The sequence below is a fragment of the Salmo salar genome, chromosome 10, assembly GCF_965601325.2.
Source record: "Salmo salar chromosome 10, fSalSal1, whole genome shotgun sequence".
Lineage (NCBI taxonomy): Eukaryota > Metazoa > Chordata > Actinopteri > Salmoniformes > Salmonidae > Salmo > Salmo salar.
This window is the reverse complement of record NC_138300.1, coordinates 64,017,767-64,044,211: the sequence shown is the minus strand read 5'-3', so window position 1 is coordinate 64,044,211 and position 26,445 is coordinate 64,017,767. Positions and strand designations below refer to the sequence as shown.

The following is a 26,445-nucleotide window of genomic DNA, read 5'->3' as shown; positions in this document are numbered from 1 at the left end:
TCTGAAAAACACCAAAAGAAAGATGCCCAGGGTCCCTGCTCATCTGCGTGAACGTGCCTTAGGCATGCTGCAAGGAGGCATGAGGACTGCAGATGTGGCCAGGGCAATAAATTGCAATGTCCGTACTGTGAGACGCCTAAAACAGCGCTACAGGGAGACAGAACGGACCGCTGATCGTCTTCACAGTGGCAGACCACGTGTAACACCTGCACAGGATCGGTACATCCGAACATCACACCTGTGGGACAGGTACAGGATGGCAATAACAACTGCCCAAGTAATACCAGGAACGCACAATCTCTCCATCAGTGCTCACACTGTCCGCAATAGGCTGAGAGAGGTTGGACTGAGGGCTTATAGGCCTGTTGTAAGGCAGGTCCTCACCAGAAATCACCGGCAACAACGTTGCCTATGGGCACAAACCCACTGTCGCTGGACCAGACAGGACTGGCAAAAAGTGCTCTTAACTGACGAGTAGCGGTTTTGTCTCACCAGGGGTGATGGTCGGATTCACGTTTATCGTTGAAGGAATGAGCGTTACACCGAGGCCTGTACTCTGGAGCGGGATCGATTTGGAGGTGGAGGGTCCATCATGGTCTGGGGCAGTGTGTCACCACATCATCGGACTGAGCTTGTTGTCATTGCAGGCAATCTCAATGCTGTGCGTTACAGGGAAGACTTCCTCCTCCCTCATGTGGTACCCTTCCTGCAGGCTCATCCTGACATGACCCTCCAGCATGACAATGCCACCAGCCATACCGCTTGTTCTGTGCATGATTTCCTGCAAGACAGGAATGTCAGTGTTCTGCCATGGCCAGCAAAGAGCCTGGATCTCATTCCCATAGAGCACATCTGGGACCTGTTGGATCGGAGGGTGAGGGCTTGAGCCATTCCCCCCAGAAATGTCCGGGAACTTGCAGGTGCCTTGGTGGAAGAGTGTGGTAACATCTCACAGCAAGAACTGGCAAATCTGGTGCAGTCCATGAGGAGGAGATGCACTGCAGTACTTAATGCAGCTGGTGGCTACACCAGATACTGACTGTTACTTTTGATTTTGACCCCATCCCCCCTTTGTTCAGGGACACATTATTCCATTTCTGTTAGTCACATGTCTGTGGAACTTGTTCAGTTTATGTCTCAGTTGTTGAATCTTGTTATGTTCATACAAATATTTACACATGTTAAGTTTGCTGAAAATAAACGCAGTTGACAGTGAGAGGACGTTTCTTTTTTTGCTGAGTTTATTTAAAAACTCTCCACCCATCAGGCATTGTAATTGTGGTGTGTTCTGTAACTGGTATAGTGCCTCTTACTGGTGTTCCATACCCCCATCTAGTGGTCTCTCTCGCTACCTACTCTAATACAATCCTGTGTTATGTATTCTGAGGAAATGTTGACTTTGTATACAGTATGTTAAAGCAATAATTTGTTGTTTCTCTGTCCACATTTGTACATTTTGTATGTCATCTCATGCATTCTGTTGTACTAAGCACTGATTTATAGATTTTCTGATGCATTTTCTTGCTTGATCATGTGACATGTGCAATTGTCCTTGAAATAGAAGCCAGGTGTTTGTGCCAACGATTTACACTGATGATGGCCTGAGGCCGAAACGTTTGTTTTGTTTTCACCTGATTTAGCACCGTGCTATTTTAATAAGCATCTTTATTTTGCATTCAAGCCTCAGTTTTGGATTTATTCCTTTTTTCGACAGTGCGGGTCTCAATCTTTTCCAGTATTCCTATTTTGACTCCTATGCACCTGTAACAGACACTATTTAGTAGTAAGGACCTTAAAAGAGCACAAATGGCTTCTTATCATTCATAAATAGGAAATCAAAATATAGCAGACAGTCTTATCCAGAGTGACTTACAATTAGTGCATTCATCTTAAGATAGCTAGGTGAGACAATCATGTATCACAAGTGTAATAAGTCAGTCATTTTCCTTCAATAATGTAGTTAGTCTTTTTATATATCCTTTATCATTGCATTGCCAAACAGTGTTAAGCAGCACTGCCATTGCAAGCCTTTCAAAAACCCAACACTTCGTCCAAGATTGTGGAGCCGGAAACAGGTTAAGTATGGGGATTGCCAGACAGGGCAAAGCATGGTGGGTGGCTTTGCCACCTGGGATACTACGGTTACCATGAAGGCCTGTCTATATCCACCTGGAAACAGGTGGATACAGTGTCTGGTGCTCCTTTGTAGGAGCACCAGACACACCAACTGAAGTATACTGGATTTTCAACAATGGGATGTATCTCACAATCAGTTTGTTTCACTGGCAGTCTTCCATGTGACATGTGTTTCAGTGTAAAAACCAGCAGCTGGGCTAATGCTTGATAAGTAAAAAGGTTTGATTGAAATAAGTAGAAGCCATTTGTGACCCGTTTCAGGAAATTAAGAGTATGTCACACTTCACTACTTATTAGGAGAGGCACTTGAACGTCAACATTACATTTTTTATCAAAATGTGTTTTTTTAGCAGAAAGGCCATCTGGAACATGTGAAATTTCATGTGCCTTAATAACAAACTTGTATGCCATCTGTAAAAACAAATAAAATAGTTAAATTACGAACCTAATTGGTTTAGCCATGGAAAAAGACAGGAACCCACTAGCCATGATTGACTGAGATAATGGATGGGCTGGACTTGCTGAGAGATGAGTTTGGATTGGTTTGCCATGTAGCATGCTTCTGTCTATAATATGAGCTGCTCAGTATGTGTAGATAATCCTTTCTACCGCAGCTTTTTTGAAAGATATTATGAAGAACTGCAAAAGTGTTGCTACTGCTCTCCACTTTCTGGAGGACGATCATGCCATGCTGACTCTAACTCTGAAAATGAATCCGACAATGAGGAAATCCCTGATTTAGGTAAAAACATTTTTAATGACCCAGACATTGAAGAGACTTCTGTTCACGGTGATGGGGAAGAAATGGTGATCAACAGTGGTGTCACGGAAGAAGTTGACAGAGTTCTGAAATCAGTGTAATGCTCGGTGGAAACAGAGTATGATAGCTAAGGAGATGGAGAAAATTCTGGCGTTTGATTACAAATATGCGGAGGAGAACACAGAAGAGAAGTGTTATTGAAAGGAGAACACAGAAGGCTGTTGTATAAAACACCAGTCTCTGGATTACATCGTCAAACTAAAGGCAACCATGGCATCCATAACGGGTAAGAGTCTGGCTAGCTAAATTTTCGATATTATACGTTTCTAATTTAGTCAGAAAGTCGTTTTCATTGGACATTAAAGCTTGCTGTTAGCTAGCTAGTGTTACGTGTATGATATGTGTAGTAATATTATATTATTTGTATATCAGAAAGCCATTTGCATTGCTAGTTATAGAAATTTATCTGGATGCTTACTATTTTTGATATTGCCATTTCACTGTAATGTTTACACTTTCTGTGCCCTGTGCATGTAACAAATAAACATAGATTTTATTTGATATAGTGTGTGTTTACCAGAGACGGTAATGTGAAGAACAACATGGCCTGCACCAAAGTCAGATTAGGATGTAGGCCAAGTACTAGATAAAGTGTACTCGTTCTACTACTTTCATCACCTTCAGTCTTAAAATCTTTGGTTGTTTACTACACTACCTTACTCACTCTGTTTAACACATGGCCTCACATGTGAATCCTTAAAGAGATGGGTGGGGCTCAGGCTTAAGAGGGTGTGAACAATGGTGAATGTGTGTAGACAAAGAAGATCTCTCCAGTAGGTGTACCAAAACATTAAAGGGACATTTTCTCAAAAGTGGGGTAACAAGTTTATCAACTTTCAAAGCAGAATTACTTTCTCATTGTTGGTCAACTGCAGTGCATGATATACCATTTTCTAGCTCTGAGTCAATTTCAAATGTTGCTACATGGGACTGACTGCCGGTCAGTCACATTTATCCTTGGTTATGGGACCATCCTTTCTTTAAACATATTTTTTTAAATTGAACAGATTAGTGAATATGGAGGACCTTTTTCATTAATGGGTAACACTTTACCTTAAGTGTACATTAATGTCTAACTAAATAGTAATACATGTATTTATAACATAGTAGTTAAATTTAATTATGCTGTAAAGGGTTTAGCGCTATAGGTTATTACACGAGGAACAAGGATATGTAATTACAAATCAGCTTGTCGGAGGTTATTCCACATGTGTATTTACTTATTTATGTATATGTAATTACAAGATGTCTTGTTCCAAATGTTACTAATATGTTCTGTAATTACACTTTTGCAGTATCCTGTGTAGCACCATGTTAACAATGCATCCTATTATGTAACCTTGTTACATGTGACTACATAAGTCACTACCACCTAAATAAACTAGGCTAGGACTCCGTAAGCTGCTGTAACAATGCATCCTATTATGTAACCTCGTTACATGTGACTACATAAGTCACTACCACCTAAATAAGCTAGCCTAGGACTCTGTCAGCTGCTGTAACAATGCATCCTATTATGTAACCTTGTTACATGTGACTACATAAGTCACTACCACCTAAATAAGCTAGGCTAGGACTCCGTCAGCTGCTGTAACAATGCATCATTTTATGTGTCATGACGTTGCCCTCTTTGGACACAGCGAGCACTATCCCCCTACCTCAGCACCATCCCCCTCTCTCTGTCTCCTACACTCAGGCTGCTGTGGTCAGAGAGGTCGTAAATTCCTAGAGGAGAATACTCTCCTCATGGCCAGAGTATAGAGAGAGTGAGTTTCATAGAGAGAACAAAGGAATTTCTTCCACCTCACAGAACTGGAGAACCGAACGATATTCATGTTCTGGAGAAGGTATAAAAGATTGGTGAAGAATCCAGCTACGAACTGGTCCGTTTGGTACAATTTTGTGAAACTCATGAGAGACAATACAGCCACATAACCATAACCATGTTTATACAAGTGTCTCCGTTATGAGGCTTACATCTAATGGTTGTATAAAATGAATGAGTAAAGATGAAACTATTTGTGAAATTATGTAATGTGATTTTAGACTGTTTAATGAAGGAAACTCCAATTCCCTTTGGAGTTTAACCTGTCTGGGCAAGGTGGGACGTTTGCGTCCCACCCTAGTCAACAGCCAGTGGAATCGCGTCGCGCAAAATACAAATACCTCATAAATGCTATAACTTCAATTTCTCAAACATATGACTATTTTACACCATTTTACAGATACACCTCTCCTGAATCGAACCACGTTGTCCGATTTCAAAAAGACTTTACAGCAAAAGCAAAACATTAAATTATGTCAGGAGAGTACCCTGCCAAAAAAAATCACACTGCCATTTTCAAAGCAACTAGATGCATCACAAATACCCAAAACACAGCTAAATGCAGCACTAACCTTTGATAACTGTTGGACTAAGGAGTAACGTCAGGCTCCTTTAGTGCATTATTGGGCTAGATACATTTGCAGTCTTGCAGAAATGAATTTATTTTTGTTCCCGGATTAAAATACTTATTTCAGTAATCCATGTTAAGTAAACACGAGAAATTATTACCTGGTTTACTACTACCATTACTGTCGTAACAGTATTTACTATTATTTGATCCTCAACTATGTTCACTTAACTTGTTGTGTATTCCAGGCAGACGCTACAGCAAGTGGTGTTGGTGGGGTGATAGATGTGAGACAGATAGATGTGAGACAGTGGAGGCAGCTTTGCACAGAACCATTGGACCAATGGACTGACACTGGCAGGGGTCCCGGCAACAGACAGGCGGGAGGTGACCGGACCAGGAAACCAAGTGGACTCCATGCCTCACCATGTCCTTAGTACTTCCATGCATCTCAAACTAGGGTGGCATGAGGAGGAAGCTAACATGTGGGCCTTGGAAGAACATATGGATATGTACCAGGAGGAAGATGGGGGTTTCATTTGGGGAGAACCAGGAGAGGATGACTGGACTGCACCACTTCTATCACCATCGCATGATCAGAGTAGACACACAGCCAGAGACTCTGGAAGCCTCGCACAAATAAAAACACAGGCCAATGGGTTTAGGGTACGGTGATTGCTGCGCTGGCATAGATTTAGTAGGACTGTGAACCTTCTCCCTCACTTGGCCCTGCATTGGAGGACGTGGTGCCAGCAGGCTAAATGGGATGGAACTCTGGGCCTAGGGTACAGGTGAACTAGAATGAGGAGGTGACATGTCAGGAACAGATACCTCCACAGCAGACAGAAGCCAGTGAGATCCCATCTGAATGGGGGATCTCAGGGCTGCTTTCAGGAGAGGGATGACATAGAGGCTGGAGATGGTATGTATAATGTTGTTGTTTTTTGGACAGAATTTGTTGGATGTGTCATGAAACATAAATAGATGCCATTTAGCATATAACATGCCAACCAGAAGTTGTATGTTGTATCAGAATGACTTTTTCCATCCACCCACAATATAACACAAGGTAATAATAACATTAATTTGGTAATAAAATACGTTATACAGTATGTAATTTATGTGGCAATGTGACTGCCCTCTCCCTCTTCCAGGTATGTTGGATGAGTTCCTGCAACAGTATGGGAGCATGATCCCTATCCATGTGGACAAACTACAGGACATCTTCCCCAGCAAGAACTTCCCCAATTCACAATAATTGGCCTTTACCTCATCATGCTCATTACATTATCATCATCCTGGGTCATGTTCATTAGGCACACAATGGAAAAGTATTTTAAGCGTTTTGCAATGGGAAATGAAAATGAATGTTTTTCTACAAATCCAAGTAGCCTCTCCCTGTATCACTGTGGTTTGAATGTGTTCTCCCGTTTGGTGCCAAATGAACACGACCATGGTGTTTAGTATTTTTATGTTGAAAGGTGTCTCATTCGTTGTTGTCCCTTACAAAGGAAAGTGATTGTGCAGCAACTCATCCAGTCTTACCAGCGTCTGTCTGGGACTGCCATGGTGAGGGGGCTCTATGTCCTCCAATGGATGATCTCAGCACATTGTATGGACTGAACTGTCTCAATGACTCATTAACATTTGAAAATAACACTATTAGCACATCTCATTTGGTCTGTCTTGGTCAGTCCAAATCACCTACAATGTGATGTGAGAATTTATTTATTTTTACTTTAGAAGTTTATGAAATATTTCCTAGATACCGAGTTGTTAATCAGTATAGAATAAAGTGTGCTATTTTCATGTATTTTTCAGTGTGTGATTCTGGAAACATTGTGACTAAATAATATAAATATTAGTGTTTTTCTGATGTCTTGGAATGACAGATCATGAACATGTATGGGGATTTAGTCATGGATACAGTCCCAGAAGAGGTGAGAAAATGAACCTGTCTAGTAATATGAATGTAAAATATACACTGCTCAAAAAAATAAAGGGAACACTAAAATAACACATCCTAGATCTGAATGAATGAAATAATCTTATTAAATACTTTTATCTTTACATAGTTGAATGTGCTGACAACAAAATCACACACAAATAATCAATGGAAATCCAATTTATCAAGCCATGGAGGTCTGGATTTGGAGTCACACTAAAAATTAAAGTGGAAAACCACACTATAGGCTGATCCAACTTTGATGTAATGTCCATAAAACAAGTCAAAATGAGGCTCAGTAGTGTGTGTGGCCTCCATGTGCCTGTATGACCTCCCTACAACGCCTGGGCATGCTCCTGATGAGGTGGCAGATGGTCTCCTGAGGGATCTCCTCCCAGACCTGGACTAAAGCATCCGCCAACTCCTGGACAGTCTGTGGTGCAACGTGGCGTTGGTGGATGGAGCGAGACATGATGTCCCAGATGTGCTCAATTGGATTCAGGTCTGGTGAACGGGCGGGCCAGTCCGCCAAACCGGTCATGCTGGAGGATGTTGCAGGCAGCAGAATGTACTCCACGGCGTCTCCAGACTGTCACGTCTGTCACATGTGCTCAGTGTGAACCTGCTTTCATCTGTGAAGAGCACAGGGCGCCAGTGGCGAATTTGCCAATCTTGGTGTTCTCTGGCAAATGCCAAACGTCCTGCACGGTGTTGGGCTGTAAGCACAACCCCCACCTGTGGACGTCAGGCCCTCATACCACCCTCATGGAGTCTGTTTCTGACCGTTTGAGCAGACACATGCACATTTGTGGCCTGCTGGAGGTCATTTTGCAGGGCTCTGGCAGTGCTCCTCCTTGCACCAAGGCGGAGGTAGCGGTCCTGCTGCTGGGTTGTTGCCCTCCTACGGCCTCCTCCACGTCTCCTGATGTACTGGCCTGTCTCCTGGTAGCGCCTCCATGCTCTGGACACTACGCTGACAGACACAGCAAACCTTCTTGCCACAGCTCGCATTGATGTGCCATCCTGGATGAGCTGCACTACCTGAGCCACTGGTGTGGGTTGTAGACTCCATCTCATGCTACCACTAGAGTGAAAGCACCGCCAGCATTCAAAAGTGACCAAAACATCAGCCAGGAAGCATAGGAACTGAGAAGTGGTCTGTGGTTACCACCTGCAGAACCACTCCTTTATTGGGGGTGTCTTGCTAATTGCCTATAATTTCCACCTGTTGTCTATTCCATTTCCACAACAGCATGTGAAATGTATTGTCAATCAGTGTTGCTTCCTAAGTGGGCAGTTTGATTTCACAGAAGTGTGATTGACTTGGAGTTACATTGTGTTGTTTAAGTGTTCCCTTTATTTTTTTGAGCAGTATATGTTTAGGAGAGAGAAACGAGGATGACATTTAGGTGCTGGCATCCTCTTACCTCATCGGTCATGTTATGCCCATTCCTCATTTGCAAGCATTTTTTCCCCAGCACACGAATGCCCCACTATTGTGTGTGCTTTAACACTCACCTTGTCTATTGTCTTCCCATTCACATCATGGCTGCTGTCCTCTCCTCTTTATTTCAGGTTCATTTTTTCAACAGCTTTTTTTGTCGACAAGTTGAGAACAAAGGGCTATGACAGGTAAAACAGTGGACGGAAAATTTGAGTTATCCCTGGGGATATTTCAGTTGCATGTTGTCAAGTGTGTTTGTTTGTTTGTATACACTGTTTATGTAGTTTTGTAATGGCATGTCAGAAGTACTTTACGTAATAGTTTTTTGTACATGGACAATGTACATCGATCAACATGTCTGTAAATATACCTGGTAATATACCTGAAGAGTAAAGAAAAGTTGACAGGGAAAATGTGTAAAAATTAAGATACCACCCAAACATTTTTTTTCCAGGTGGACTTCTTCCAGAAGAGGCTAATGTTTATCCCTATCCACCTGGAGGTGGTCTCTGGTGTGTGTGGACGTCCCACAGCGCGCCATCATGTACTTCGACTCCCAGCGCACCCTCAACCACCACTGCCCAAAGGTCAGTGTAGTGTACCTCCCTGGGATTAAAGCCCATTTATAGTTTTAAAATGATATCCGTATGTACCCATGCAGTTATACGAATGTGGAAAGTATAAATCTGCCTTTAGGCCAATACAAACACCCCATCGGTCATTTGGATCTATAGGATCACACATCTGCTTCTCTCAATGGTCATTCTTATACTTGTATTTTTTAAATCCCTCAGTACATTCATATTCACCTATGTCTTTCTCTTGATTTTCAGCACATCACAAAACATGCACAAGCTTAGGCAATCAAGAAAGAGCAAAATTATTTCATCACAGGGTGGAAGGGTTGGGGCTCCCGAGTGGTGCAGCGGTCTAAGGCACTGCATCTCAGTGCTAGAGCCGTCACTACAGACCCTGGCTCGATTCCAGGCTGTATCACAACCGGCCGTGATTGGGAGTCCCATTCAACGGCGCACAATTGGCCCAGTATCGTCCAGGTTAGGGTTTGGCCAGGGTAGGCTGTTATTGTAAATAAGAAATAGTTCTTCACTGACTTGCCTAGTTAAATAAAGGTTTAAATAAAATAAAAAATAAAATAAATGAAGGGTTTCTTCAAAAAGGTAAGATGGCTTTGAGGTTTTTGGTAGGCAATGTTTATTTGTTGTGGTTTATTTGTGATAGATACCATGTTTTTGTGATTGCTGTTGTTGATCCCATGTTTATATGTGTTTCCCAGAACGTGGGCATGTAGAACAATGACAGTGACAATGGTGCATTTGTCCTGCAGGTGGGTTATCTTTAATATCATTATTCCTATTTCAGTATCAACAGAACCTAAAGCACCATCTGTCTATTCAGTCATGTTGTTCAAAAACGTTGTTTCCAAATTACTTTGCTACCGGTATGCTACACACATACCGGTAGCAAAGTAATTTGCTTTGATATCTGTCATAAAAACAGTACTCTACTATATCATTGCATTTGCTATTGATATTGACATTAACTTTAGTTCACACTGTTCCCCCCACAGTACTGTAAGTTCCTAGCCTTGGAGCAGCCTTTCAGTTTTGGCCAGCTGGATATGCCAAAGTTAAGGAGACTAATGTACAAACAGTTGTCATTGCAAGCTCTCACTGTGAATAATATTGAAACAACTAGCTATCACATAATGAAAAAAGATGAAGACTATTCACACTTCCCTTCCCCTAGCTCTCTAGGTATCACCATTTTTACAATATGGACGTTGTTGCTTTTTTTTCTTCCTCACAACCACTCACTTTCATATCTGATTATTTGTCCCTTTTGTTGATTTAGGCCAAATGTAGTGTACTCTCATGAGATCCTATGAGGACACTAAACAAAGTAATATTTTTTTTGTCCTTGGTGTCATTGAGGGTTGGGGGATAGCCAGTGTTACAGAGTTGGAAAGTCTTGATGGGACACAACCTTATGTTCAGTTTATTTGTATACATTTTATGAAACATGGTTTCTAATTGTCTATCTTGTGATAAGGTAATGGCTAGTGGAGTTCAAATAGTGTATTTATTGTATTATGCCTCATAATCAACAAATCCAATGAAAGCATTGTTCGTTATGTTGGTTCTAATCATAGACTTAGTCATTTATTAGGGTCTCTGCTTCCAATGGTGTTGTTGCTGGGGAGGAGCCCAATGTCGAGTCCTCCTTTTCGCTCCTATTATGGTCAAATAAAGGCGGACACCATACGTTTAGTGACTTCTTAGATAGCCAATAATATGTCACAATGGGTTTAAACATATGACTCTGGGTGTTGCCAATATTGAATGATAGTCCCCTTCAGCAATCAAAACTTGAGCTTTCCAAACCACGTTGTGGTATATAAAACATTTTCGCGGCGTATTCGCCCTTTGTGATAATGTCGGCAGATTATGAAGAGAGGTAAAGAATCCTGCAAATTGTTCCATTGTTTTATTATAACCAGTTATACATGGCTCGATGAAATAACCCGTCAGCCCCGCAATTCCTTTATAAAAATGAAACATTAATGGTTTCCTTGTGCTGTCGCTTTAGTGCTAACTAACGTTAGCAACTGTAAACTAGCTAGTGGTAGCCGTGTTGGAGCCACTAGCTAGCTGGCCAGGTTTAACTGCAAGCCCGTAGTACATTTTTCACGTTATACCATGTTAGCTAGGTAGTTGGCTCATATTGTGCCCTGTATTATTGTAAACACTGATTTGCTGGCCAGCCCACGAACGTTAATCGAGTAATGCTCGGTGAAGGCGAACTGCTAACATCGGTTAAGATGGCTAACTAGTTATAATTTGGCAGGCGAACACCAGACAGGGGTTGCGGGAAAATGGTGGCCTGTCTCACCAGCGAGCCCCGCCATGGTAAACAAATTAGTTTCTGTCCAGCAGTGTCTTTGGTCACGTTTAGCTACATTAGCTAACAGACGTTAACACCAACTCCAGGTAGCTAGTGTCTCGCTAGCTACAGTTGTTATCCGAAATATTATGCGTACGAGTTTGCTGGGTCGCTTGTTCTTTTGGTGGAGCAACCCTTTCAGCTAACCTTGTGCGCTACGAGCACATGCTTTTCGGGTAAAGGGTCGCTAGGCCTGGTGGCGGTGCGTTATTTGTATTTTTTTCTTTATTACAAAATTGAAGGATTTTCTATCGGATGGGCCATCCGGTTGAGTGACTGCTACTTCCAATTAGTATGGTTAGCTATCCCTGTTGAATGCGTCGTTTTGCTTGTTAGCTAGCCAAGGTTAGTAGTTTAATCATTTCCATTTCCACTCGGGCCTAGTTAGCTAGCGAACCCCCACCAATTTGTTATCCACCATGAACACTCGGGCCTAACCAGCCAGAGAAGCACCACCAATGTATCCACCATGACCATTATTCTATTCAAAATCTCTCTGAGTGCAAGTAACTGCATGGGCGTGTTCGAGTCGTCTGCATTGGGAAGACATAATGAAATATATATATTTTTTAAATTGAGTGGCGTCACAAATGTTGGTTGTGTGTGCGCCCCAACTTCTGCATCGTTGGTCGCCAGCACCACCATCTTATGCGAGTTTATTATACATGGGGGTCCTCGATGCAGTCATTGGCACTTCATGTCATGCCATTACAATCACTCTCTCTCTGGCATCAAACACCTTCTAGATGTATTCAGGCATGTCATCCCCATTACAATCATAAACTCTGGCATTAGACCCCTGATACATTACTGGTTAGAAATGTTTTTGTTCATGATATCATTAGAATTTGCTAATGTGTTATGAAACACGTATCATCTAGTATTGACATGTGGACGTTTCCTCCAGAGACCTCTCCAACAGAGACAATGGCCCTGAGGGCATGGAGCCAGATGGCATCATTGAGGTAAAGTTAAATGTTTTGTTTGTGTCAGGCAAGTTTGTCAAAAGTTGGGTGAAGGACCAGTTAAATTGTTGAATATTTGAATGGCATGTAGTCCAATGGGGTGGAGGAGAAGATGCATACATCTCTTGCCCACAATCAGGGTCTTGCTTGGTTTTCCATCTCTCCTTTGGCAGTAAAACAGTACTGGCAATCTGTGTAAGGAGTACAGTATCTGGGTACTATATAGACTAACCGTGGTCTGGTATTTTTCTCTCTCCACAGAGTAACTGGAATGAGATTGTGGACAGCTTTGATGAGATGGCCCTGCGTGAGACTCTCCTGAGAGGAATCTATGCCTATGGTTTTGAGAAACCATCTGCCATTCAGCAGAGGGCCATCCTCCCTTGTATCAAGGGTAAGTTGAAGTTTCCTAAAATCAACTCCCACACAAAGGATATTGTCTGTGGGAGACCTCTGCATGCATGTTCATTTCCAAGATGGGTAGAACTTCAATGCCAATAGTGTTGATTTTTGTTGTGGTCTTTTTCTGTTAATATCTAGCATAAGTTGTTGTTGACGGAAGTTGCTTCTATACTTAATTAATCATCTTAATTTCTATGTGGAACATTAGTACACTGGCTTTTATTTATTCCATTGCATCCTACATGTCAGGTTTGGAGACTTTCTTAATCATGAGTCTAAACAGTGAACCAAATGCCTATAAAACTTATCCATGGTCATATTCACTTGGAACCAACTGGGAGGGACCGGTCTGAATTTGTCCAATAAGAAACACCTGATTTTTTTTTTATGTTAGTGTTTTGTTATGGTGTCCACTAATGAATACCAGCCTTCATTCCCCACCAGGTTATGATGTCATTGCACAGGCCCAGTCTGGCACAGGGAAGACTGCCACTTTCGCCATCTCCATCCTCCAGCAGATTGATATCGAGCTTAAGGGCACCCAGGCCCTGGTCCTCGCCCCCACCCGAGAGCTGGCTCAGCAGGCAGGTTACACACACACTTAAATTGCCCTAAAAACAGTCCACATTAAATGCAACTTCTGTACCCTTTACACACTTTCGTGCCAACTCAAACGTACCATGCTGGATCTGATATTTTAATATCACGTGGGCCTTTCAGCAGTGTTCTAGCAACCTATGGTGGATGAATAGCCAGCACAGTACAGCTTGGCTTGACTCTGCTCCATTGTGTGAATCAAACCCTGTAGCCTGATGCTGTAATGTGCCACCCCTGTCACTGGGCAAGGCGGTGTGTTTGAGTGGGACTGAGTCTTGTATCTGTCAGGATGAGAGAGATTCTTCCCAATTGCCTGTGCAGTGAGCAACAGGCTGGTTCATGTTAAGGGCACAAACTCATGAGTTACAAAAGTATTGTTGCTTGTCTGATGACAACTAACAAACTAATGAACATGTATGCTAAAATTATCTTGAACATGGAAGTACTTAAAATGTGACTTAGATTAGGGAAGTCAAATGTTCAGGCTACTGCACTGACACTATGGAGGCTCTAGAGCGCCTGGTTAAATTGTTTGAGAGCATTTTCAAAGGGATTCTTTGGGATTTTGGCAGTGAAGCGCTTTATCTACTTCCCCAGAGTCAGATGAACTCAAGGATTCCATTTTTATGTCTGCATCCAGTATGAAGAATATTAGAGGTAGTTTAGTGAGCCAATGCCAGCTAGTGTTACCATAGACTTCAAGTCATTGCGCTATCTACTAGTACTATCAAGCTAGTAGGTAGCATAGACTTCCAGACATTGCGCTAGCGCTAGTTAGCATCTTCCTTCTAACTGCATGCAGAGACATAGAAATGGTATCCATGAGTTCATCTTACTCTGAAAAATCTTGAAGTGTCCTTTGAAACTCTGAATGGTTCAATTTGTAATCAATAGAGCAGGCAACATAACATCTTAAATTGACGTTTGAATTATTTTATATTGCGCTAATTTCCTTAATGTGGACAGGTTTTACTGCCTTACACAAGCTTGCATTTTCATCCCATAAAATGTAGTGGAAATCTACATCCTTTTTTTGCTCAGATTGGTGGTGGTATAAAATTGGTGATGGTATAAAACTGTAGTCATCACAATGATATAAGATCAATTGGTGACATAAGATCAATTGCTTAAAACAGGTCATTAACTTCGCATAATAAACTGTACAAAACCAATGGGGTGCGCAGGACTTGGAACTGAGTTCATTTTCAAACTCTCATAAGACACAAACAATCAGGGACATTCTCTCTATAAAAGTCACTGGCCACACACCAATACACGGATGTGACAGAAAAATGATCACTTAAGCCGGGGGTACGTTACACGATTTTGGCCCCGATTTAGCTGTCCCAGAAGTTTTTGAGATCGGAGAAACAAAATCCCCATGTCGTCGCCTACTTGAAGGGTGCAGCTATCACCGACACTCGTTTAATGTGAACAGGTCAGACACAATCTGAGGGCTACCAATCTAGTCTTTGAGCAGTCCCAGACATCCCGATATTTTCAAACCTGTTTGATTTTTATCGGCACAATTTGCAATGCTCTTTTAGTGCGAGATGTGCAAGGACACATTTTGAGAATGGTCATTAGCAATAGCCAATGAGAGCTCGCCAGAGAAGCAGCCAGGGAGTTGACCTTGTTTCGCATCACCCAGAATGTGTACTCTCAAGCAGGTGCAATGACTACTACTAGTATGCAGTTGTAGTTGTCTTTAGCCAAAGCCAAATAGTCATTGTTACAGCTCTGAAGTTCACAAGCAATGTTGTTCAATTGACAATGTTGGCTAGATATTTCAACTCTGTATGGGACGCGTGAATGTCTGACTGAAAACGTTTGAGGCTGCTTTGAGACACAGCTCGTTGTAGCTGTGTTAAATCTAATCCCATTGTTGTTTTCGTGAGACGGCGTGGTGTCGAGAATTCTCACAACCGAGTGAAGAATCTTGTAGTGTGTGACCCCCATCTGTGCCACGTTGTTTAGTGTGCCACGTTGTTTAGTTGGCTAAACACTACAGGAAAGACGGTAGTTTTTAATGTGAGAGGCTCAGTGTACACCTGGCTTTAAATAGCAGCCAACAGTTGTCACTGTTAATATCCTATGCCGCGTCATGATTAGTTGAAGCTACCAGAAAAAGTGGTTTGTTCACTTTCCCATGATGGCAGCCTCCCAAAATAAGCATCCAACGTTTCAAAACACAGATTTTAAGCCTTCTACAAGTTCTCATCTAACCAACCATTTATAGGTTATTATTCCAGGTTTCCGTGTGGCCTTTGAATGGTATTAGTTTAAATTGCTCTACACCCCAAATGTTTGCCCCAGTTCTATTGATTTTAGGTGATATCGATGAAAGTGATTAACAAAAAAGTGTTGCGTTACTTACTGCATTGGCGACCCACTTGAATCAAAATGCAACACTTCAAAATGTAGCTAGCAGTCTTCTACCAATTGTTCTCTAACCAGTGATGTAAACATTATTGCCAGATTCCTCAGCTTTTTGAGCTGTTAGTTTTAACAGAATGTGTAAGCTCATCTCCCCCCTCTCTCACAATTGATTTCAACATGATAATCGATTTGAGTGATTGACAGTGTTGCTTTTCTGTTTCGGTGACCCCAATCTCAAAATGTAGCTGGCTGTGTTCTCCAACCTGTGATGTGAAAATATCCCCAGTTTTTGTGGTAGTTTCCACAGCGCATATCTCTCCCTCATCGATGAGTTATTTATTGCCACTTGTCAAAACAAGTGTTTTTGTTGTGTGTGTGCAGTTTTATAAAGTGCTCGTCAGAAGAAGAAAAAAATGCAAGTGATATCACTATTGTTGCACATGTATGTGTAGATGGTACATTTAGTTTTTCACACCTTATTGAACAGTGGGGACTGTGAAGATGCATACGCATGACAACATATGCTCTATACACATCTACATATGGGTGTGGTAGTGGCCTGAGGGCACACAATGTGTTGAGAGAGATATCTATCTATCTATCTCAACCACAGCATGTTTTTGGACTCATTCAAGGGATCCATAATAAATACAAATATCACAAACTGTTTCTGCATATTGATTTGGACACTTTCAAGCTGTGATTTGACATTGGGTTATTTTATCAATGTTTTATCAGGAAGCAGCGACAGCATCATTTAACGTTAGTTTTATAAATTCAACTTTCAACATTTTGTATTGTTCTTAATCAGGTAATAACTGCTCAATGAGTCCAAAAACATGCTGTGATTTGAATGATATACCAAAAATCACCAAAATGGGTTTGCCCTACCTACTAAGAGACCATGGACATGTAAACAAATACGTGCCAATGGAAGCTTTCCTTGGCCACTGTGCTTCTGCTTGCTCCCTAGTCTAGGCTGTGTTACAGTAAAAGTACTTTGTGACAACTGCTGGCTTTGAGTTTGACTTCCCCCCTCTTCAACAGATCCAAAAGGTGATCCTGGCCCTCGGCGACTACATGGGAGCCTCGTGCCATGCCTGTATCGGCGGAACCAACGTCCGGAACGAGGTGACAAAGCTCCAGGCTGAGGCTCCCAACATAGTGGTTGGAACACCAGGCCGCGTGTTCGACATGTTGAACCGCAAGTTCCTCTGTGAGTTATGTCCATGTACACTGCTCAAAAAAATAAAGGGAACACTTAACCTGTTGGGTCTAGGGGGCAGCATTTGCACGTCTGGATAAAAAAAATGTACCCGATTTAATCTGGTTACTAATCCTACCCAGTAACTAGAATATGCATATACTTATTATATATGGATAGAAAACACTCTAAAGTTTCCAAAACTGTTTGAATGGTGTCTGTGAGTATAACAGAACTCATTTGGCAGGCAAAACCCTGAGACATTTTCTGACAGGAAGTGGATACCTGATGTGTTGTATTGAGTTTAAACCTATCCCATTGAAAAACACAGGGGTTTAGGAATATTTTGGCACTTCCTATTGCTTCCACTAGATGTCACCAGCCTTTACAAAGTGTTTTGAGTCTTCTGGAGGGAGATCTGACCGAACAAGAGCCATGGAACGGTGATGTCCCATTAGACACCTGGCGCGCTACTTCATGTTGGGTACCCTCGTTCCAATACGTTATAAAAGGCTATGCATTCGTCCACCTTGAATATTATTCATGTTCTGGTTAAAAAAGGCCCTAATGATTTATGCTATACAACGTTTGACATGTTTGAACGAACGGAAATATATTTTTTCCCCTCGTTCATGACGAGAAGTCCGGCTGGCTTACATCATGTGCTAACGAGACGGAGATTTTTGGACATAAATGATGAGCTTTTTTGAACAAAACTACATTCGTTATGGACCTGTGATACCTGGAAGTGACATCTGATGAAGAGAATCAAAGGTAATGGATTATTTACATAGTATTTTCGATTTTAGATCTCCCCAACATGACGTCTAGTCTGTATCGCAACGCGTATTTTTCTGGGCACAGTGCTCAGATTATTGCAAAGTGTGATTTCCCAGTAAGGTTATTTTTAAATCTGGCAAGTTGATTGCGTTCAAAAGATGTAAATCTATAATTCTTTAAATGACAATATAATATTTTACCAATGTTTTCTAATTTTAATTATTTAATTTGTGACGCTGACTTGACTGCCGGTTATTGGAGGGAAACGATTTCCTCAACATCAATGCCATAGTAAAACGCTGTTTTTGTATATAAATATGAACTTGATAGAACTAAAAATGCATGCATTGTCTAACATAATGTCCTAGGAGTGTCATCTGATGGAGATTGTAAAAGGTTAGTGTATCATTTTAGCTGGTTTTATGGTTTTGGTGACCCTGTCTTTGACTTGACAAAACATTACACACAACTCTTGTAAATGTACTGTCCTAACATACTCTAAATTTATGCTTTCGCCGTAAAACCTTTTTGAAATCGTAAAACGTGGTTAGATTAAGGAGATGTTTATCTTTCAAATGGTGTAACATAGTTGTATTTTTGAAAAATTTGAATTTTGACATTTATTTGGATTCAAATTTGCCGCTCTTGAAATGCACCTGCTGTTGATGGAGTGCACCACGGGTGGCACGCTAGCGTCCCACCTAGCCCCAAGAGGTTAAACAACACAATGTAACTCCAAGTCAATCACACTTCTGTGAAATCAAACTGTCCACTTAGGAAGCAACACTGATTGACAATAAATTTCACATGCTGTTGTGCAAATGGAATAGACAACAGGTGGAAATTATAGGCAATTAGCAAGACACCCCAATAAAGGAGTGGTTCTGCAGGTGGGGACCACAGACCACTTCTCAGTTCCTATGCTTCCTGGCTGATGTTTTGGTCACTTTTGAATGCTGTCGGTGCTTTCACTCTAGTGGTAGCATGAGACGGAGTCTACAACCCACACAAGTGGCTCAGGTAGTGCAGCTCATCCAGGATGGCACATCAATGCGAGCTGTGGCAAGAAGGTTTGCTGTGTCTGTCAGCGTAGTGTCCAGAGCATGGAGGCGCTACCAGGAGACAGGCCAGTACATCAGGAGACGTGGAGGAGGCCGTAGGAGGGCAACAACCCAGCAGCAGGACCGCTACCTCCGCCTTTGTGCAAGGAGGAGCACTGCCAGAGCCCTGCAAAATGACCTCCAGCAGGCCACAAATGTGCATGTGTCTGCTCAAACGGTCAGAAACAGACTCCATGAGGGTGGTATGAGGGCCCGAGGTCCACAGGTGGGGGTTGTGCTTACAGCCCAACACCGTGCAGGACGTTTGGCATTTGCCAGCGGACACCAAGATTGGCAAATTCGCCACTGGCGCCATGTGCTCTTCACAGATGAAAGCAGGTTCACACTGAGCACGTGACAGACGTGACGGAGTCTGGAGACGCCGTGGAGAACGTTCTGCTGCCTGCAACATCCTGCAGCATGACCGGTTTGGCGGTGGGTCAGTCATGGTGTGGGGTGGCATTTCTTTGGGGGGCCGCACAGCCATCCATGTGCTCGCCAGATGTAGCCTGACTGCCATTAGGTACCGAGATAAGATCCTCAGACCCCCGTATGCTGGTGCAGTTGGCCCTGGGTTCCTCCTAATGCAAGACAATGCTAGACCTCATGTGGCTGGAGTGTGTCAGCAGTTCCTGCAAGAGGAAGGCATTGATGCTATGGACTGGCCTGCCCGTTCCCCAGACCTGAATCCAATTGAGCACATCTGGGACATCATGTCTCGCTCCATCCACCAACGCCACGTTGCACCACAGACTGTCCAGGAGTTGGCGGATGCTTTAGTCCAGGTCTGGGAGGAGATCCCTCAGGAGACCATCCGCCACCTCATCAGGAGCATGTCCAGGCGTTGTAGGGAGGTCATACAGGCACGTGGAGGCCACACGCACTACTGAGCCTCATTTTGACTTGTTTTAAGGACATTACATCAAAGTTGGATCAGCCTGTAGTGTGGTTTTCCACTTTAACCTGTTTGGGCTAGGGGGCAGTATTGAGAATTTGGGAAAAAATATGTGCCCATTTTTAACTGCCTCCTACACCAACTCAGAAGCTAGAATATGCATATTATTGTTCAGGTTTGGATAGAAAACACCCTGAAGTTTCTAAAACTGTTTGAATGGTGTCTGTGAGTATAACAGAACTCCTATGGCAGGCAAAAACCTGACAAGGTTTCATGCAGGAAGTGGCCTGTCTGACAAGGAGTCGTGCGTCTTGCATCTGTTTATTGAAGAGTAAGGATCTTAGCTGTAACGTGACAATTCCCAGGGCTCCAATAGGCTCTCAGAACCCGGGAAAAACCTGAACGATGACGAGGCAGCCTCTGGCTGAAACAGATTATCGCCTTATCCAAGTGGCCGATCAGAGGACCATTGAATGAGGCGCGTGCACGATTCGCCCCCGTGGAGAAATTTCATTCGGCTGTTTAGCTTATTGCAGATTCCCGGTCGGAATATTATCGCTTTTCTACGAGATAAATGGCATAAAAATTGGTTTTAAACAGCGGTTGACATGCTTCGAAGTACGGTAATGGAATATTTAGACATTTTTTGTCGCGCCATGCGCACGACCGTTATTTACCATTCGTATAGTGTCTAGAACTCACGAACAAAACAGAGGATATTTGGATATAACGATGGATTATTTGGGACCAAACCTACATTTGTTATTGAAGTAGAAGTCCTGGGAGTGCATTCTGACGAAGAACAGGAAAGGTAAGAACATTTTTCTTATAGGAAATAGGATTTTGGTGAAGGCTAATCTTGCCGGGTGTCTAAATAGCTAGCCGTGATGGCTGGGCTATGTACTTAGAATATTGCAAAATGTGCTTCATCCGAAAAGCTATTTTAAAATCGGACATATCGAGTGCATAGAGGAGTAATGTATCTATAATTCTTAAAATAATTGTTATGCTTTTTGTGAACGTTTATCGTGAGTAATTTAGCAAACTGTTAGTAAATTCCCCGGAAGTTTGCGGGGGTATGCTTTTTCTGAACGTCACATGCTAATGTCAAAAGCTGTTTTTTTATATAAATATGAACTTGATTGAACAGACATGCATGTATTGTATAACATAATGTCCTAGGTGTGTCATCTGATGAAGATCATAAAAGGTTAGTGCTGCATTTAGCTGTGGTTTGGGTTTTTGTGACATTATATGCTAGCTTGAAAAATGGGTGTCTGATTATTTCTGGCTGGGCACTCTCCTGACATAATCTAATGTTTTGCTTTCGTTGTAAAGCCTTTTTGAAATCGGACAGTGTGGTTAGATTAAGGAGAGTCTTGTCTTTAAATAGCTGTAAAATAGTCATATGTTTGAGAAATTGAAGTAATAGTATTTCAAACGATTCAAAAATCGCGCCACTGAATTCAGGTGGCTGTTACGTAGGTGGGACGAATTCGTCCCGCCTTGCCCATTGAGGTTAATTTTGAGTGTGACTCCAAATCCAGACCTCCATGGGTTGATAAATTGGATTTCCATTGATTATTTTTGTGTGATTTTGTTGTCAGCACATTCAACTATGTAAAGAAAAAAGTATTTAATAAGATTATTTCATTCATTCAGATCTAGGATGTGTTATTTTAGTGTTCCCTTTTAGTTTTTTGAGCAGTATATTTATTTTTGTTGCCAGATTTGTTCAGATAACAATCGTTTGTCAAACTTTTCTTAACATTGTTTACAGCTGTATGTTTCTGTTTAATGAAGAGTATTGACATTTCATTTTTGTGTTCAAGTTTTGTCTAAACCAAGTGCTCATCTTCCCCCTCAGCTGCTAAGTACATCAAGATGTTTGTCCTGGATGAAGCTGATGAGATGTTGAGCCGGGGTTTCAAGGACCAGATCTACGAGATTTTCCAGAAGCTTGGCACTAGCACACAGGTATGAAGACAGATTGTGTCTAACAGTACATTAGGAAGTTATGCTCTACCTTTTATTTACTGTTATTTATTCAATGTAGCCCAACTGAGACCAGTGTCATGTCTCATTTGCAACAAAAAGATAAACTACAAGACAGCTATAAATACATTACATCAGGTTATTCCAAGTTATAATGGTCAATTGAAACAATTGCACACTTCATTAAACAGTTTTAAACTACCCAATCGGCACCAGGGAATCCAGGTGTAATTTGCTCTGCAAGGTAACTGGCGCGTTAAAACTAAAGACGGATTTACCTAACTTTGTGGACACAAGTGGGAACTCAAGAGTTAACCAACCCTGTGAATGAGTGTGGTAGCTCATATTTTTGTATTTCAACAGTGAAGTGAGTTATGTTGGAAGCTTGTGGAGCAGAGCTTTGCAAAAAAGAAGGGAGTAATGAAGTGATCTACAGAACTTTAATGAGGTCCAGCTGACCTTCTGATACAGGATGCAGTGATGAATATTAAAACTGTCACCTGTAATAACACGAAGGGCGCTATGGTCGACTGCATCCAATGGTTTGAGAGTAGTGGCTGCTGCATTCTGGTAAATGGTGTCACCGTAGTCAAGAACTGTCAGGAAAGTTGACTGCACAATCTGCTTCCTGCTGTTAATGGAGAGGCAAGATCTTTTTTTCTTTTTCTTTTTTAAATACACTTTAAATCTTAGCTTTTTAACAAGGTCGTCAGTATATTTTGTTAAACGTTAGATCTTTATCAATCCAAACGGACAGATATTTATAGGCAGGAACCCGCTCAATGAGAGCCATCCAATGAAAGACTGTAGCCCATCTGAGACATTTTTCAGTGAATTAGAGTATGTATTTAGTTTTGCCTGCATTAAGTACAAGTTTTAAATCAAGAGCTTTCTGTAATGCAACAAAATCAGATTGCAGCTTTAACATTGCTTGGTTAACAGTCGGTGCAATAGCCTACAAATGTATTGCATACAGATGAATATTACAGGATTTAACCTCTCTAGGGTAGGTGGGACGCAATCGTCCCACACTATTCAACAGCCAGTGACAAATCATGTCATAATTCAAAGTTATCAAACATAGGGCTATTTTACACCATTTTATAGATGCACTTCTCCTGAATCGAACCACGTCGTCCGATTTCCAAAAGGCTTTACAGCGAAAGCAAAACATTAGATTATGTTAGTACATAGACACAAATAACCACACAGCCATTTCCAAGCAACTAGCATGCATCACAAATACCCAAAACACAGCTAAATGAAGCACTAACCTTTGACGATCTTCATCAGATGACACTCCTAGGACATCATGTTACACAATACATGCATTTTTTGTTAGATCAAGTTCATATTTATATCTAAAAACAGCATTTTACATTGGCACGTGACGTTCAGAAAATATTTTGCCTCAATACTGTCGGTGAATCAGCGCTACAATTTACAAAAATACTCGTCATAAACGTTGATAAAATATTAAACTGTTATTCAAAGAATTATAGATGAACATCTCCTTTGTGCTAACGCTGTGAAAGATTTCAAAATAACTTTACTGGGAAAGCACACTTTGCATTAACCTTAGTTCTGCGCTCAGAAAAATACACTAGGCAATACAGATAGCTGCCATTTTGGAGTCATCTAAATATTAAATAGCGTTATAAATATTCACTTACCTTTAATAATCTTCATCAGAAGGCACTTCCAGGAATACCAGGTCCACAATAAATGTTGTTTTGTTCGATAAACTCCATAATTTATGTCCAAATAGCTCCTTGTTGTTCGCGCGTTCAGTTCAGCTACTCCAAATGTAGGAAGCGTGCCGAAAACAAAAGGAAAAAAAAAAAATCTATTTACGTTCGTTCAAACGTTGTAAAGCATCAATCTTTAGGGCCTTTAGAATGTGAAACTTCAGTAATATTCCAACCGGACGGTTCCTGTGTCTTGAAAAACGTTTTGGAACACAGGTCCCTTCTCACATGAACGCGCGCCAATGAACTGATGGGTCTACAACTTCCCAGCCTTCTTGTTCGGTCTCTGTTCATCATAGACGCCTCAAACAACTTTCTAAAGACTGTGGACATCTAGTGGAAGCCTTAGGAAGTGCAACATGAACCCTAACTCACTGTGTTCGATTGGCAATGACTTGAAAGGACTACAAGCACCAGAATTCTCACTTCCTGGTTAGATTCTTCTCAGGTTTTTGCCTGTCATATGAGTTATTTTATACTCAGACATCATTCAAACAGTTTTAGAAACTGTGTTTTCTTTCCAAATGTACTAATAATATGCATGTTCCTGGGCCCGAGTAGTAGGCCGTTTAATTTGGGTACGTTTTTCATCCGGCCGTGAAAATACTGCCCCCTACCCTAGAGAGGTTAATACATAGACCAATATTATTTATATAAACAGTAAAGAAAACAGGTCTCAATGCCAACCCCTGCAGTACACCTTTTGTAATATCGAGGAAACTAGACTTGACAGAATCAGAAAGCATACATTGGGTCCTGTCAGTCAGATGGCTCTTCAACCATTTGCAAGAGTCCTTGTCCATGCCCGTTTCAGACCGTTTTTAAATGAGTAGCACGTCTAAAACAAAAATAGTGGCTGAAACAGTATGATGTCCATATCTAAAATCAAACTGGTGCATATTTATATTAGTGAGAAGTTGAAAACCTTCTTAGCTGGGAGTTTGTCAAGGATTCTAATGCCTTGGCTAGGCAACATACTTTAACTTGGAGATTGGGTGGTAACTATCAAAATCAGAAAGATCTCTCCCTTTATGTAGGGGGAGGACATGTGCAACTTCCCAATTCTTAGGGATAACACTGGTAGCAATTGTCAAGTTAAAAATACAGGTTAAAAACTTCTTAGGGATAGGCATCCTGTCAGTGGGACACCAGTCGACAACATCCGGTAAAATTGGAGTGTGCGCAATTCAAAGAAATAATCATAATATTAAACATTTATGAATATACAAGTATCTTATATCATTTAAAAGCTTAAATTCTTAATCGAACTGCGTTGTCCGATTTACAATAGGCTTTACAGCAAAAGCATACCATGTGGGGCTCAGTCCTCAAAAAAATCACATCAACATATTTTTCAACCAGCACAGGCTTCATGAAATCACAAATAGCGATTAAATAAATCACTTACTTTGGAAAATCTTCCTCTGTTTGCAATCCCAAGTGTCCCAGCTACATGAATGGTCGTTTTTGTTAGATAAAATCCTTCTTTATATCCCAAGAAGTCAGTTTAGCTGGTGCCATCGATTTCAGTAATCTACTCGTTCAACATGCAGACAAAGGAGTCCAAAAAGCTACCGCTAATCTTTGTTCAAACTAAGTTTCTATTTAATCCACAGGTATCCTAAAATGTAAATCAACTATAATATTTTATACGGAAAGAAGTATGTTCAATAGAAAAGTAAAATTAGTAAGCCCGCGTCCTCATTCACCACGCGCCAACAGACGTATTTTGAACTGGGAGTCTGTACAAAAACTCCGCATTGCTTGTGCAGAAACAAGCCTGAAAGAATGAACAGACTGACATCTAGTGGAAGCCATAGGAATTGCAATCTGGGTGCTGGAATTACATAGAACCCATAGCTTTCCATTAAGAGCCTGGGAGCTAAAAAAAAATAATTCTGGTTTTTAATTTTGCCTGCCATATCAATTGTTATAGTATCAGACATTATTTTAACATTTCTAGAAACTTCAAAAAAAAAAAATTATATCGAATGCTACCAATTATATGCATATCCTGGCTTCTGGGCCTGAGTAACAGGCAGTTTACTTTGGGCACGTCAGTCAGGTGGAAATTCAGGAAAATAGACCCTAGCTCTAAGAAGTTAACCTCTATGGGCTAGGTGGGACGCAAGCGTCCCACCCGTGGTGCACTCCATCAACAGCAGGTGCATTTCAAGAGCGGCAAATTTGAATCCAAATAAATGTCAAAATTCAAATTTTTCAAACATACAACTATGTTACACCATTTGAAAGATAAACATCTCCTTAATCTAACCACGTTTTACGATTTCAAAAAGGTTTTACGGCGAAAGCATAAATTTAGAGTATGTTAGGACAGTACATTTACAAGAGTTGTGTGTAATGTTTTGCCAATTCAAAGACGGGCGTCACCAAAACCATAAAATCAGCTAAAATTATGCACTAACCTTTTACAATCTCCAACAGATGACACTCCTAGGACATTGTGTTAGACAATGCATGCATTTTTAGTTCTATCAAGTTCATATTTATATCCAAAAACAGCGTTTTACTATGGCATTGATGTTGAGGAAATCGTTTCCCTCCAATAACCGGCAGTCAAGTCAGCATCACAAATTAAATAATTAAAATTAGAAAACATTGGTAAAATATTATATTGTCATTTAAAGAATTATAGATTTACATCTCTTGAACGCAATCAA

General features: G+C 41.3%; 1 protein-coding gene and 1 pseudogene across 1 annotated transcript in view; both read left to right on the top strand.

The window, feature by feature from the left end:
- Window positions 1-3,166: 3,166 nt before the first annotated feature.
- On the top strand, window positions 3,167-10,435 carry LOC106560683 (sentrin-specific protease 3-like; annotated as a pseudogene).
- Window positions 10,436-11,086: 651 nt separating this feature from the next.
- Window positions 11,087-26,445, top strand: part of LOC106560692 (eukaryotic initiation factor 4A-I) — a 32,761-nt gene continuing 17,402 nt past the window's right edge. The window contains exons 1-6 of the mRNA XM_014123815.3: window positions 11,087-11,213; window positions 12,607-12,664; window positions 12,926-13,058; window positions 13,511-13,650; window positions 17,090-17,258; window positions 21,889-21,998. Of these exons, the coding sequence (XP_013979290.1) occupies window positions 11,191-11,213; window positions 12,607-12,664; window positions 12,926-13,058; window positions 13,511-13,650; window positions 17,090-17,258; window positions 21,889-21,998 (633 nt within the window). The 5' untranslated portion in view covers window positions 11,087-11,190. The remainder of the gene's footprint in view (window positions 11,214-12,606; window positions 12,665-12,925; window positions 13,059-13,510; window positions 13,651-17,089; window positions 17,259-21,888; window positions 21,999-26,445) is intronic.